At 34.2% G+C, this 12,527-nt stretch overlaps 1 protein-coding gene across 1 annotated transcript; it reads left to right on the forward strand.

Annotated features, from left to right (window-relative positions):
• The first annotated feature begins 384 nt into the window (after positions 1–384).
• Positions 385–960, forward strand: LOC120360027 (secreted RxLR effector protein 161-like). The gene has a single exon (XM_039459557.1). It carries the CDS (start codon positions 385–387, stop codon positions 958–960), a length of 576 nt encoding a protein of 191 aa, XP_039315491.1.
• Positions 961–12,527: the final 11,567 nt, after the last annotated feature.

Raw genomic sequence — 12,527 nt, forward strand, 5'->3', positions numbered from 1 at the left:
CTGGAGGGGGAAAATTTTTATGAAAATTCCCGAGGGTCTTGCTGACGAACGAGACTCAAAAATGCAGGACGAATTCGTGTGCAAGCTGAACAAGTCGTTGTACGGTCTAAAACAGTCGCCCAGGTGCTGGAATCGCAAGTTTAGTGATTTTCTAATAAAATTCAATTTTTCTCAAGGTACAGCGGACCATTGTATTTTCAACGGGTGTATCAAAGGCGTGCGTGTTTTTCTGGCGTTATTCGTCGACGATGGTCTTGTAGCTTCCGAATCGAGTGAAACGTTGAACGTAGTTGTGAGTTATCTGAAAAGTGCATTCAAGATAAAACGGGAGACGCGTCGCGATATGTAGGTCTACAGATCGAACGAAATCGTCTCGAGAAAACGATGTTCATTCATCAACTCGAATATACCGAAAAGATTTTAAAGAGATTTGGTATGGCAGATGCAAAGTCTGTATGTGTGCCTGCTGATCCGAATGTCGTATTGTATCCGGTTGAAGACGAAGATGAATGTGTGAGTGTACCATATCGCGAAGCGGTAGGCTCGTTGATGTTCCTTGCGGTCGTGTCGCGTCCGGATATTGCTTACGCCGTTAATTTAGTATCGAAATACTTAAATAAACACAGTCGCGCACATTGGATGGCTGTTAAACGTATTTTCGCATATCTTGTAGGTACAAAAGATCGGGGAATATTGTACAAGAGTACAGGAAACGAGTTAGAGCTCGTTGGCTACTGCGATGCCGATTTTGCAGGTGATATAGAAATGCGTCGGTCTACTTCCGGATATGTGTTCATGTTCGCGAACGGTGTGATTTCGTGGTCTAGTCAAAGACAGAAAACCGTTTCACTAAGTACCACAGAGTCAGAGTATGTGGCTGCTGCAGCTGCTGTGCGAGAAGGAGTATGGTTACGAATGTTGTGCGAAGACATTGATTCGAAATGTGATAAACCCAAGTAATTTGGATTGACAACCAAAGTGCGATAAAGCTTGCGAAGAACCCGGAATTTCATAAACGCACAAAGCATATAGATGTTAAGTATCATTTTGTACGCGAAAAAGTGTCTAGTCGAGAAATTGAAGTAAAATATATTTCTTCAAAATATCAAAGAGCGGACATATTTACAAAAGCGATCCGAGAGCACAGTTTGAGTCGTTGTGTGAAATGCTTATGATAAAGTGCTCAAACTGAGTGTGTTGGATAAATGAGTTTAGCGCACTCGTATTTGCCGCGTTTGCTAGTGCCCAAAGCGTTTATTTTAGTTTGATTTTATTGCGACAGGAGGCGTGTAGCGCATCAGCGGTCGTTACGCGAGACTCCTCACTTCTTTGTAGAAAACAGTAAGAGAAGCACATGTGCAATTTTGTATTAAAAAAATTAAAATATATTGCTTTACCATTCAAGTGCATACAGAAGTATCTGGCTAACGGGAATAGATCTGTTATACCTAAGTCACTCCTTCCAATTCCACGAAAGAGACTCAACACCCTCTATACGATGTATATCATCTCAAAGGAGTCTTAGAACTGAAATGAAAAACCCGACAAGTATTCTTTTGTAAATAACATAACTCTGACAAGAAAAAGCTTTAGTCAGACATCCTATGAACTCATCTTCTAAGGTGAAGATTTCCAGAAAAACACGACGACTTGCTGCTCTACTCTGGATCACTGACACGGGTTACCGAGCGTCGCTCGCATTATTCCAAAACTAACACCTTTTTAGGAGAAAAAGAAAATGTTTAGATGTTTTTTGCTACCCCAGTTTTTTACTTTGGGTAACTCAACGCCCACGATTCAAACCAAAATGACGACTTCCTGCTTTACCCTGGGCTCCTGCCACAGGTTACCGAGCGTCGTCTACTTCTGAGACCCATTTGTAAGACAAACTTTTGTTCAACCCGGATCTCAGTATGGGTTACCGAGTGTTGTCTTCTAAAATGCTGAATCTTATGATAATCTCCTGTCACGAGGACTTTAAACGTTGTCTGTGTCACTTCCAAATCAACAACAAATAAATTTTCCGGGCTCTGATTCTCTATTCTTACTCCAATTGCCTTTCCAAATACGGTGCTAACCTATCCGCATGAACAACTTTTTTCCTATGTCTCAATGATTTCTGGATACAGAATACCACTTCGCTAAGTTTCCTCATTATCTTATAAGGACCCTCCCAATTTCTTTGTAACTTAGGAGCTTTTCCTTTAACTCTTCGAGGATTAAACAACCAAACCTTTTGCCCTTCCTGAAAAAGAATTTGCTTAACCCCTCGATTATACCTGTTTTTCACTCGAGTAGACCTTAAATCCATTTTTTCCCTAACGTCATTATGTATCGATTCCAACTTTCTTCTTAACCCTCTAACATAATCTTCATCAGAATCTTTTTCAAATTCTGGAGGACTTCCTCGCAACAAATCTAAAGGAAGTCTTAAATCTTGGGCAAAATATAACTCAGCAGGAGTTACACCAGTGATTTCATGTTTTGAAGATCTGTACGCTAGAAGAAACATTGGAACCCAATGATCCCAATCCCTTTGATTCTCGGAAATAAATTTTGATAAATAACTAATTATAGTTTGATGTTGGCGTTCTACCTGTCCATCAGACTGAGTATGTAAGGGAGTCGTCCTTGTTTTCCTAATTCCAAGTATACGCATTAATTCCAAAAACACTTTAGATTCAAAATTGCTTCCTTGATCGGTATGAATTTCTAAAGGAACTCCATGTCTAGAAATAACTTCTTTGACTAAAATCTCTGCTATCGTATTAGTCCTAATATTCTTAAGTGGAAAGCTTCTACCCACTTGGAAAAACAATCAACGATAACGAGTAAATACTTATTTCCAGAGGAAGTTGGAGGAAGAGGCCCAAGTATATCCATTTGTATTCTCTCGAATGGAGCTCCTACATTATAAATTTGTAAAGGAGATTTTCTTTTTCCAGAAGGACCCTTTTTAGAAACACAAATTCTACAAGTTTTACACGATTCTTCAACATCTTGTTTACACGTAGCCCAGAAAAATCTTTTACGAATTTTCTCCGGAGTTTTATTAACTCCAAAGTGACCTCCAGTAGAAGAATCGTGCGCTTCTTCTAAAATTCGTCTAATATGCGTACGCGGAACAACTAATTGCAAAACTTTTGATTTCAAATTTGGAGACTCCCATTTCTTATAAAGGATACCATTTCTCAAAACAAGTGCATCCCAATATGACCAATAGATTTTACAAGAAGCATCTTTAGAAGCAACCTCTGTCCACGAGGGTCGTTCTCCTGAGACTTTGTTTGATAGATGAAAGAAATGCTAGGATCTTCTTTTTGATCTTTCTGCTACACTTCTAAGTTTTCTCCTTCCAAAATAAGACGTATTACAATCCCTTCCTCTAGTAAGCTATTTCTCATTTCCACCTTAGCACAATATTGACACCCGTAATCTTCACACAGTCGTCGAGAAAGACCGTCAGCGTTTTTATGATATTGACCTTTCCGATAGATCACTTCAAATTCATATTGCTGAAGCCTTTTTATCCAACGGGCTAGCTGTCCTTCTAAATCTTCAAAGGACATTAACCATTTTAGAGAAATATGGTCCGTTCGGACCGTAAATTTCCGTCCGTAAAGATAATGACGAAAAGTTTTTATAGAATCAACAATAGCTAACAATTCTCGACGCGTTGTACAATAATTCCTTTCAGCTTTGGAAAATACTCGACTAAAATAAGCAATGACTTTTTCTTCTTCACCTTGCTTTTGTGACAAGACTGCGCCGATTCCTACATTTGAAGCGTCAGTATCTAAAACAAATTCCCCGTCTCCCTCTGGAAAGAAAAGAATGGCAGACGATGTTAATGCAAGTTTCAGCTTATCAAAAGCTCTCTGACATTCCTCATCCCAAAAGAATTTTACTTGATTTTCAGTTAAAGCATATAACGGTTTAGCTATAGACGAAAATTTTTTAACAAATCTACGATAATATGAGCAAAATCCTAGAAAACTACGAATATGCTTTTTATTATGCGGAATTGGCCAATCTCTTATAGTTGCAATCTTTTCTGGATCCGTTGTAACGCCCTCTTCTGATACAATGTGACCTAAGTATTTAATTTTTCTTCCAAAAAGAACACATTTTTTAGGATTAATCTTTAAGTTCGCGGAGCGAATTCGAAGAAACATCTTTCTCATGTATTTCAACATTTCTTCAAAATTTTTGCCGAATACAATAACATCATCGAGGTAAACTAAACAAATCTTTGATAATAAATTTTGCAAAATCTTTTCCATTAATCTTTCAAAAGTCGCAGGGGCGTTACATAATCCAAATGGCATCACATTAAATTCTCAAAGACCATTACCGATAGAAAAGGCAGTCTTTTCTTTATCTTTTGAAGAAATTTTTATTTGCCAATAGCCGCTTTTTAAGTCTAAAGAGGAAAACCAATCGTTACCTGTTAATTGATCGAAGATGTCATCAATCCTCGGTAACGGAAAAGAATCTTTTTTAGTAACATCATTTAATTTCCTATAATCCACACAGTAACATCATTTAATTTCCTATAATCCACACAAAATCTGATAGTTTCATCTTTCTTTTTTACCAAGACCGCCGGAGAAACCCAGGGACTTCGAGATTCTCTAATAACTCCATGTTCCTTCATATCCTGAATATTTTTTTTTACCTCTTCTCGCAAATGAATTGGAATCCGTCGAGGTGTCTGTTTTGTTGGGGAAGAATCTTTTACATTAATGACATGTTCAACAATATCACAATTTCCTGCAACAATTTCATCAGAAAATACATCCTGAAATTCAATCAAAAATTTCGCAAAAATTTCTTTCTGACTTTCCTCCAAATTTTCTGAATCCTTAATAAAAAACTCTTTCAAAATATCAGGAACTTCCCTGGAAAAACTTTCCATACGAGAACATCTTAAAATATTTTTTTCACTAGATAAAAATTGAGTTCTAAAAGCGGAATTAAATACCTTTTTTAAATTCACGATTTTAAGAAAATCTACTCCTAAAATACAATCATCACTAATGTCAGCAATTAACATTGGAATCTCAACAGAATAATCTCCAAGTTGAACTTTTACAACTGTCTTGTATTTAATTAAAATTTTCTCCCACGTAGGATATTTCAAACCACAATCAAAAATCTCGACTTTTTGTTTATTAAAATCGACATAACTACTATTTAAAATTGACACATCAGAGCCCGTATCTATTTTAAAGACACAATATTTATTATTTACTTCTCCAGAATAGCAAAACTCATTTAAATTACATTTAATTCTGTTTAATCTATAGGAATGTTTAATTCTCTTTCCCATAACCCTCGGGGCTCTTCTTCCCTTAGTCAAACTCACCCCGTCAAGTTTGACTATACCCCGTTTCCCAATTTCCCGGGACATTCAAAACGTAAATGTCCCTCTTTCCCGCAAAGCCAACATTCCATTCGATTTTTATTTTTGTATCTTTTTCCATTTCCATTTTGTTTTATGAATTTACTTTTATTTCCATCTTTACCCTGTTTCTCTTCTTTTTCAACATCACTCTCTCCTTTCCTTAAACTGAAATAATTCTCTTTTCTTTTATAAAAATTAAAATTACTTCTCTTTTTCTGTTCAAAGTAACTTTCCTGGATAGATTTTACTGTCTTGGCTCTTTCGATCGCTACTTTTAAGGATGATATTCCCTCTAACTGGAGAGTTCTTCTTATGAAACCGTCCGGTATCGCAGAAACAAATTGTGCACAAACAATTTTGTCCCGAACGGAATGTGGACATTCGGGATACGCAAATTGAGACAATCTCTCAATTTCTGTCCCAAAAGCAGCAAAATTTTCCCCAAACTTTTGTTTCCTATTCGTAAATTGACAGTAATAACTTTGTAGAGAATGAATTTCCCCGAATCGCAATTCTAATTTCGATTTTAATTCCGCGAATTTAAAATTATCCAAATCTTGAACATTTTTTAATACCGCGCGAGCTTTTCCTCTTAAGCACAATGAAACGAGCACGGCAGTTTTCGTCTCCTCATTCCAACGACTCGCCCGAGCAATTAAGATAAACTGCGAAAAGAATTCACGTAACGGAGTACTTCCGTCAAAAGTATCTGGTTTTAATTTAAGACCCGACTCGTTGTTTAACAAAATTCGAGAGGTTTTCTCCTCTCCCGTGATAACAGTTTCTCTCTCAAGAGGCAAAATGTTCTGATCGCGTGCATCTCTGGTTTTATTAGCGGCACTATTACAAGAAAGACTTAGCTGGTTTTCTTGAAGATGCCGGAGTTCCATTTCTCGTTGTCGCAGAAGCGTCACAAGATCCTCCTGCGTATCTGTAGTGCGCGTTCTTCGCGCATCTCTTTAAGCTCCTCCATCGCCGTCCGAAGAAGCGTCTCCGCGCTTGACGTTTCACCTTCATCACTTTCAGGAGTCCGCTCAATTTCCGTTGTTAACATTGCATACCCGGCGTCTCCCGAGGAACGTGTGCAGATCCCTCGGCGTGGGGTATTTGCAAGAGACATTGTATGTCGTCTCTCTGTCCGTCCGTTCAATCCAGGACGAGCCCCCAAAATGTTACAAGCAAAAGGGGTATTTGTTCACTCGCGCACTCCGGAAAAGAACTAGACTTCTTTATCAAACACAAAATCACTTTTATTGTTAACCACCAAACACGACCATATCATCACACACCAAACTCCAAAATCACAGACAGCTCATTTTTTAATAAACAAGGCCGTTGTCAAGGAGAACGCTTCACGGCCTTATTCACACCGCAGCTCGAACTCGCCTCGCAGGGACGGCTCGGCTCGTAACAATAATTTATTGTGAAGTTATAAAAGAAAAACCATTAAGCAAAAATGAGAAATTGGTCAAAAATCCACTTTTCCTTCAAAAAATCATATCTTTGCAACAAAAAATGTTTAAGAACTTTCAAATACGGCGTTTTAAAGCTAAAGAGTCACACTTTCAAAATAAAATTTGGCAAAGTCGTTTCTTTTAAAAAGTATAATTATGTAACGTGGAAAATATGAGGTATTTTTGGACATCTAAAAATCCACTTAAAAAAAAATCATATCTTTGCAACAAAAAACTTTGAAGAACTTTACAATACGGCGTTTTAAAGCTAAAGATTCATACTTTCAAGAAAAAAATTATATTATTGTCATTTCTATTAAAAAATGTATTTATGTAACAAAGCGAACATGAAGTATTTTTGATTAAATCTAAAATTGAAAATTGATGTGTTTCATTATATATTTCGGAAAAACTCTCTTTTCTACAGCATTTTATAGTATTCCAACTTTAGACAGAGTATATGCGAGTAACATCCGCAAAACAACCTGTTCGAACGTATTTTGTTCAGCTTTTTTATGTAAAATTTTCACAAAAATGTTTCACTTACACACTATATGGATCGCATTGACCCTAACAAAACTTTGCTGTCGTGCCGTTCGAATTCTAGTTGACCCAAAAAGTTGATTAACCATACAAATCGAAAGAGATTTCAAACCTTTTTTACTTGATCCGAACCTTCTATCTTATTCCGTTTTCACATAGTAAGCGTTCAAAACTTCATATGGGATCTCTCAGACCCACTTACCTGTTTAAGTGTTAATTATTTTTGGAACATGGGAATATTGAAACATAACTTCATCTTATATCGTTAAATTCGTAATAAAATAAGCTTTATTTTGCGTATAAAAAAAAAAGTTTTGAAAAAGTAGGTAAATGGGGGGGGGAAGTATAAAAAAATTACAAAAAAATTTTTTTAACATTGTTATAAAGTACTCTTTATGCTATTCAACTTTTATTTGGAACATTTTTCTCTGTCTCTTATAGTTTCGACAATATACGCTTCGAAAGAAAAAAACCAATTTTCTTCAAAGGTTGTTTTACCCCCTAAAAGTAAAAACGAGCAGTTATAAAAAAGTACGTGTCCCTTATTTTAATCTAGAATGCAACATATTCAAAGCTCATCAAAATCGAAGGGGGACACCTTTGTCACTTTTCTTGTCAGATAACCTGAAGTCGAGTAATAAGAGATCTTTAGTCATCTAAAAGAAGTCTTTATTAAAATACATTTTTAAAAGTAGTCTTAAGGACGTCTTATAGATTTTAGATTTTGTGTTGTTTGGCAGATGTTACATTTAAATGTGTCAGACATGTGAGAAAAGTAATTCTATGTCAAGGATTCTCAAAGTATGGTTCGCGAAAAATTTGCATTGACAGTAGAAACAAAAATCACATTTTGAAATTGTTAAAACTTTGTACATAAAAATGATTTGTATCGCTATCAAGGCTGTCATCAATAGAAATAGAAAATAAGTGTATTCTTGATATTTTACTTTATTATATAAGGTGTTACATTTAATTGTTACAGATAATAATTTGAAAAATATAGAAAAATGTTTCAGACAAAAGTCCTATGGTCTTAAGAGTATCTAACAAATAGTGATAAATTCACATTAATGAATGAGGCTAATAAAACGAGCAAAAAATTTTAGGTGTTTCTATAAAGAAATAAATTGTATTTATTAATAACTTGTCACAAACGTTTTGACTCTACGGAGTCTTCTGTAGTGTGTATGACTTTTACATTGACGCAAATCGCAAACAGCTTTCTCGAAACGGCTTGAAGTTCAAGAATAAATAATCTGAAAGCTAAAGTCCATGGTCTGATTTTTTTAATTGCTTCGCTGTTTTCCAATCCGTATAGTCCCAATCCAAATAGTGGTATAATTATTCTTCTAAAAAATCAATTTTTAGAGATATAAGGTTGTTTAATAATTAATAATTAATTTCTTGCATGTAAGTAGAATGGACCAAACTGAGTCGAAAAGTCCTCTACCATTTTCCAAAATTTGCAATAATTAATGAGTTATAAATTAATAAAAGTAGCCGAATTAATCCCGCCAATCCAAGTGCGCGCTCGACGTTGTCAAGCGCGCAGGGCGTGATGTTTCCTAGCAGCAATTGTCTTCGTTTTGATAAGAATGACGGAGGACATTTACGACTCAAAGCGGGGGCCCAGCATTACACGCCGTTCTTGCAAAGGCCATCGCCAATAGTAAACATCACACCCCGCGCTCGGCAACGTCGAGCGCGCGCTTGTATTGGCGATGGGCGGGATTAATTCGGCTATATTTATTTATAACTTGTTAACTATTGCGAATTTTGGAAAATGGTAGAGGACTTTTCGACTCAGTTTGGTCCATTCTACTTACATGCAAGAGATTAATCATTAATTATCAAACACCCTGTATATAAAAATCATCATCGGTTTTTTAAAGTATGATTTTTTTACACAATAATCCTCTAATTACTCTACATAAAAAAGTACCATTAACCTTTTTTTTTTACTCCATTTCACAATTTTTTATTTCTCCTATATTGTGGGGTTCTTTTGCGTTTTATGCTTCTATTGAAGGATACACCGTAAGATTCGATTTTCAATCGAATTTTCCTTAGTTTCTATTTTCTACTAAACGATTAAAAAGTGAAATAGTAGTAATAATTGGTTGAAACTATGTAATTGTGGCAAATATATGAACAAAGTTACATAAAAAATGCAGAGTAATTTTTGAAAAATTATAACTTGTTAAAATTGGAGAAGAATAATTAGTATTGTATTTCCTTGTTAGTATTATGTAACATATTTTATATCAATACTTTTAAAATAAAATATCGTTTCTCGAACCGTTGATTCTACAGCTGGTACCGCGAACAGTTACAGCAGCTGTAATATGCCTAATGACAAAAGCGATATCTGCTAAATTTTTTTTATATTTTTTAATGATTACATTTTATTAACAAAATTATGTGTAAAACATTAGTACAAACCCTTCTGCTATCTTTAACACGTTCGGAGAAAAACATTCATAAATATAGGACTATTTTTGGTGCCTACATCTTTGGTGGTGTGTTTTGAATTTAGCAATATTACGGCGTGCAGTTTGGGAGAATTTTGTAAATTTTTATAAATTTATATAAAAAGGATTGAGCACTCAGAACTGCTTTTGACCAGTAATGCCATATTCATTATTTTAATTTGTATTACGATTTCCGGTTTTATTAGAATTGATACTGTATTCTTGTACATAATTTCTCATTCGATCATAAAAAGATATTTGAAAGTAAAAAGTAATGTCTGTCATTGAATGAATTATCTTTTTGTAGGATGCGATCCTTAAAATATAGTATAATCTCTTTAAGTTACGCGCGCGACCTCGATGTATCGATCGTATCGATCGTATCGAGATTGAGATCGGAAAAGACTATCGCGCGAGGCTGTGCAAGAGGGAAGAAGGCATCATAGCGGCGGGCGTGCAGCATGAATTCTAATTATAGAAATATTTTTGTAATATCTCCATGGTTCTAATGCGCTGCGTCTTGAATGCGTGTATCAGAATTATGAGGTGCATTCCTCCTTATTTGTTTTACCAATAAATATTGGACACCCAACACAATAACTTTGTAACATTTCTAATTACATTTTCATATTTCTTCTAAAATAGTTTGCGAGTAGCAATGATCAAAAACTGCTTCATTGTTTTTTTTTTTTTTTGTTTCACGTATGGGTATCAACTGTCGTAACAATTTACAAATGATCCAATGAAAAAGTCATGCACTGAACCAATTTCTTTCTGCAGCTAGAAATAAAATTTACTTATGCGCGAAGATTCTGATATACGTTTGCTATATTTCTGAAAGAGTAATCTGTAATTATAACGGGATTTTCATAATGAGTGAAACAGTCATGTTTTTGAAAAGTAAATAAAGTCAACTAATTATCGGCTGCTCAGTAGTCGCTGACTCGGGTAAAGAGACACGGTCTCTCTTTCCTGCATATCATTTGGCGCGACTGTGTCTTTCGATTATTCTGAAAAATTCGTGGAATAAAAAAGTTAAATACCTAGAATTTAGCTATAATAATGTATTAATACGTTTGTTTTTTTATTAAAACATTTAAGATTATTTTGGACATGCAATATGAGTTAAAGTTATCAAAATTTAAAAATTAAAAGCTTTTTATGTTCATTATTTCTTTTTTCCTAATCAGCGATAAAAAAATTGGTCGCAAGTTGGCCGAAATTTTGTTTCTTAAACCAACTGCAAAGAAGAAAATAAGAAACAATTCAGTTTGATTATAGCAATATTTGTAATAAAAATGATCATATTTGTATATAGGTTTAAATAATTTTTAAACAAGTAAAGTAGTTTTTAAATAGATCTAAATAAATGTTTGCAGAAATATTTATTTATTACAGTTTTATTAGTACATAAAAATTTGGATTTAATTTGCAATAATATTTCCATATCTTTGTATTAAATACTACAAAACGCGACTTTACATAAGAGTCAAGATTAAATAAAAATTTAAATAATTTTTAAATAAGAAAATAATACTCAAATTTTACACATATATTCTAGCATAACTGTAAAACATTGTGAAATTTTTATATTCTTGGTAATGTTTTGAGACATAATATACATACCTACATATAACGCAATTCTGATGAAAATGCATCAACAACGACTGTTATTACATCTTTAACTCATTATTAACAATCTTTTGTCAAGTTTTTCACAATAAATCTTCATTAATCTTATTAAAAGATATCTTTAAACAGCAAATTATAACTTTTTGCTTAAATTTTATTCATTATTGTAGGAGAATAGATATCGGACAAGGATCGAGGGATCGAAGATTGATTGTTATCGGTCGACAATCGTAACGACCTTATATGTTATCGGAATTTGGGAGAGCGCGAGCGAGCGGGAGTCCGCTGTGAGTCGCGAGCCGAGACAGTGCTCCGTGTCAGAGACACAGTGTATAAAAACAGAGTAAGAGATAAACAGAGACAGAGTGCGGAAATTCAGAGTTAGCCACGAGTTTGTTTATTTACTTTTACGTGAACTTATTCAAGAAACGATTGATATTATTATTTCAACTGAAGCGACAAGATTCACTCTATATGTAACTATTTAAATCGCGTACTTAATTAAATTGCGACATTATAAACAACAACTATCTTTAATCATTATGTTTATTTCCATCTTATCCTTCTTAAAATCTTATTATCCTACATTATTTATTATTTTAAAGATGGCAATATCAAAATCCACTTTTATTCTTAAATTTTTAAAATAAAGTTTTAAAATATGACACATATATAATCTTAATAATGTAACGAGAAAATTGTATTGTTAGAAAAATAATTAATTTTATTTTTTTCATCTTATTTTATCTATCTAACTCTATTCAATTATCTCCCATAACCAGGATTGCAACTACCTTTGGCTTAAACAAGATTTAACGCGAGTCATTTTTTCTGTCATTATTCTCTGTCATTCCTTTCGCTGGAAGACGATTTTCAGGAAAGTTTGTAGGGATTTCAGTTTCAATAAAAACTAGTCTTCTTAGTTTAGTTGTTATTCAAATATCGCTTGCGAGTGATCGTTTATTTTGTCGAAAGCTATTGAAATGACTAATCGAAAATGTTCTAGAGTTGATTAATTTA

Source organism: Solenopsis invicta, unplaced genomic scaffold (assembly GCF_016802725.1).
Source record: "Solenopsis invicta isolate M01_SB unplaced genomic scaffold, UNIL_Sinv_3.0 scaffold_752, whole genome shotgun sequence".
Taxonomy (NCBI): domain Eukaryota; kingdom Metazoa; phylum Arthropoda; class Insecta; order Hymenoptera; family Formicidae; genus Solenopsis; species Solenopsis invicta.

What these genes read in the sequence shown, in the direction of transcription:
- LOC120360027 (XM_039459557.1), top strand. Translation starts at nt 385, where the DNA reads ATGTTCATTCATCAACTCGAATATACCGAAAAGATTTTAAAGAGATTT.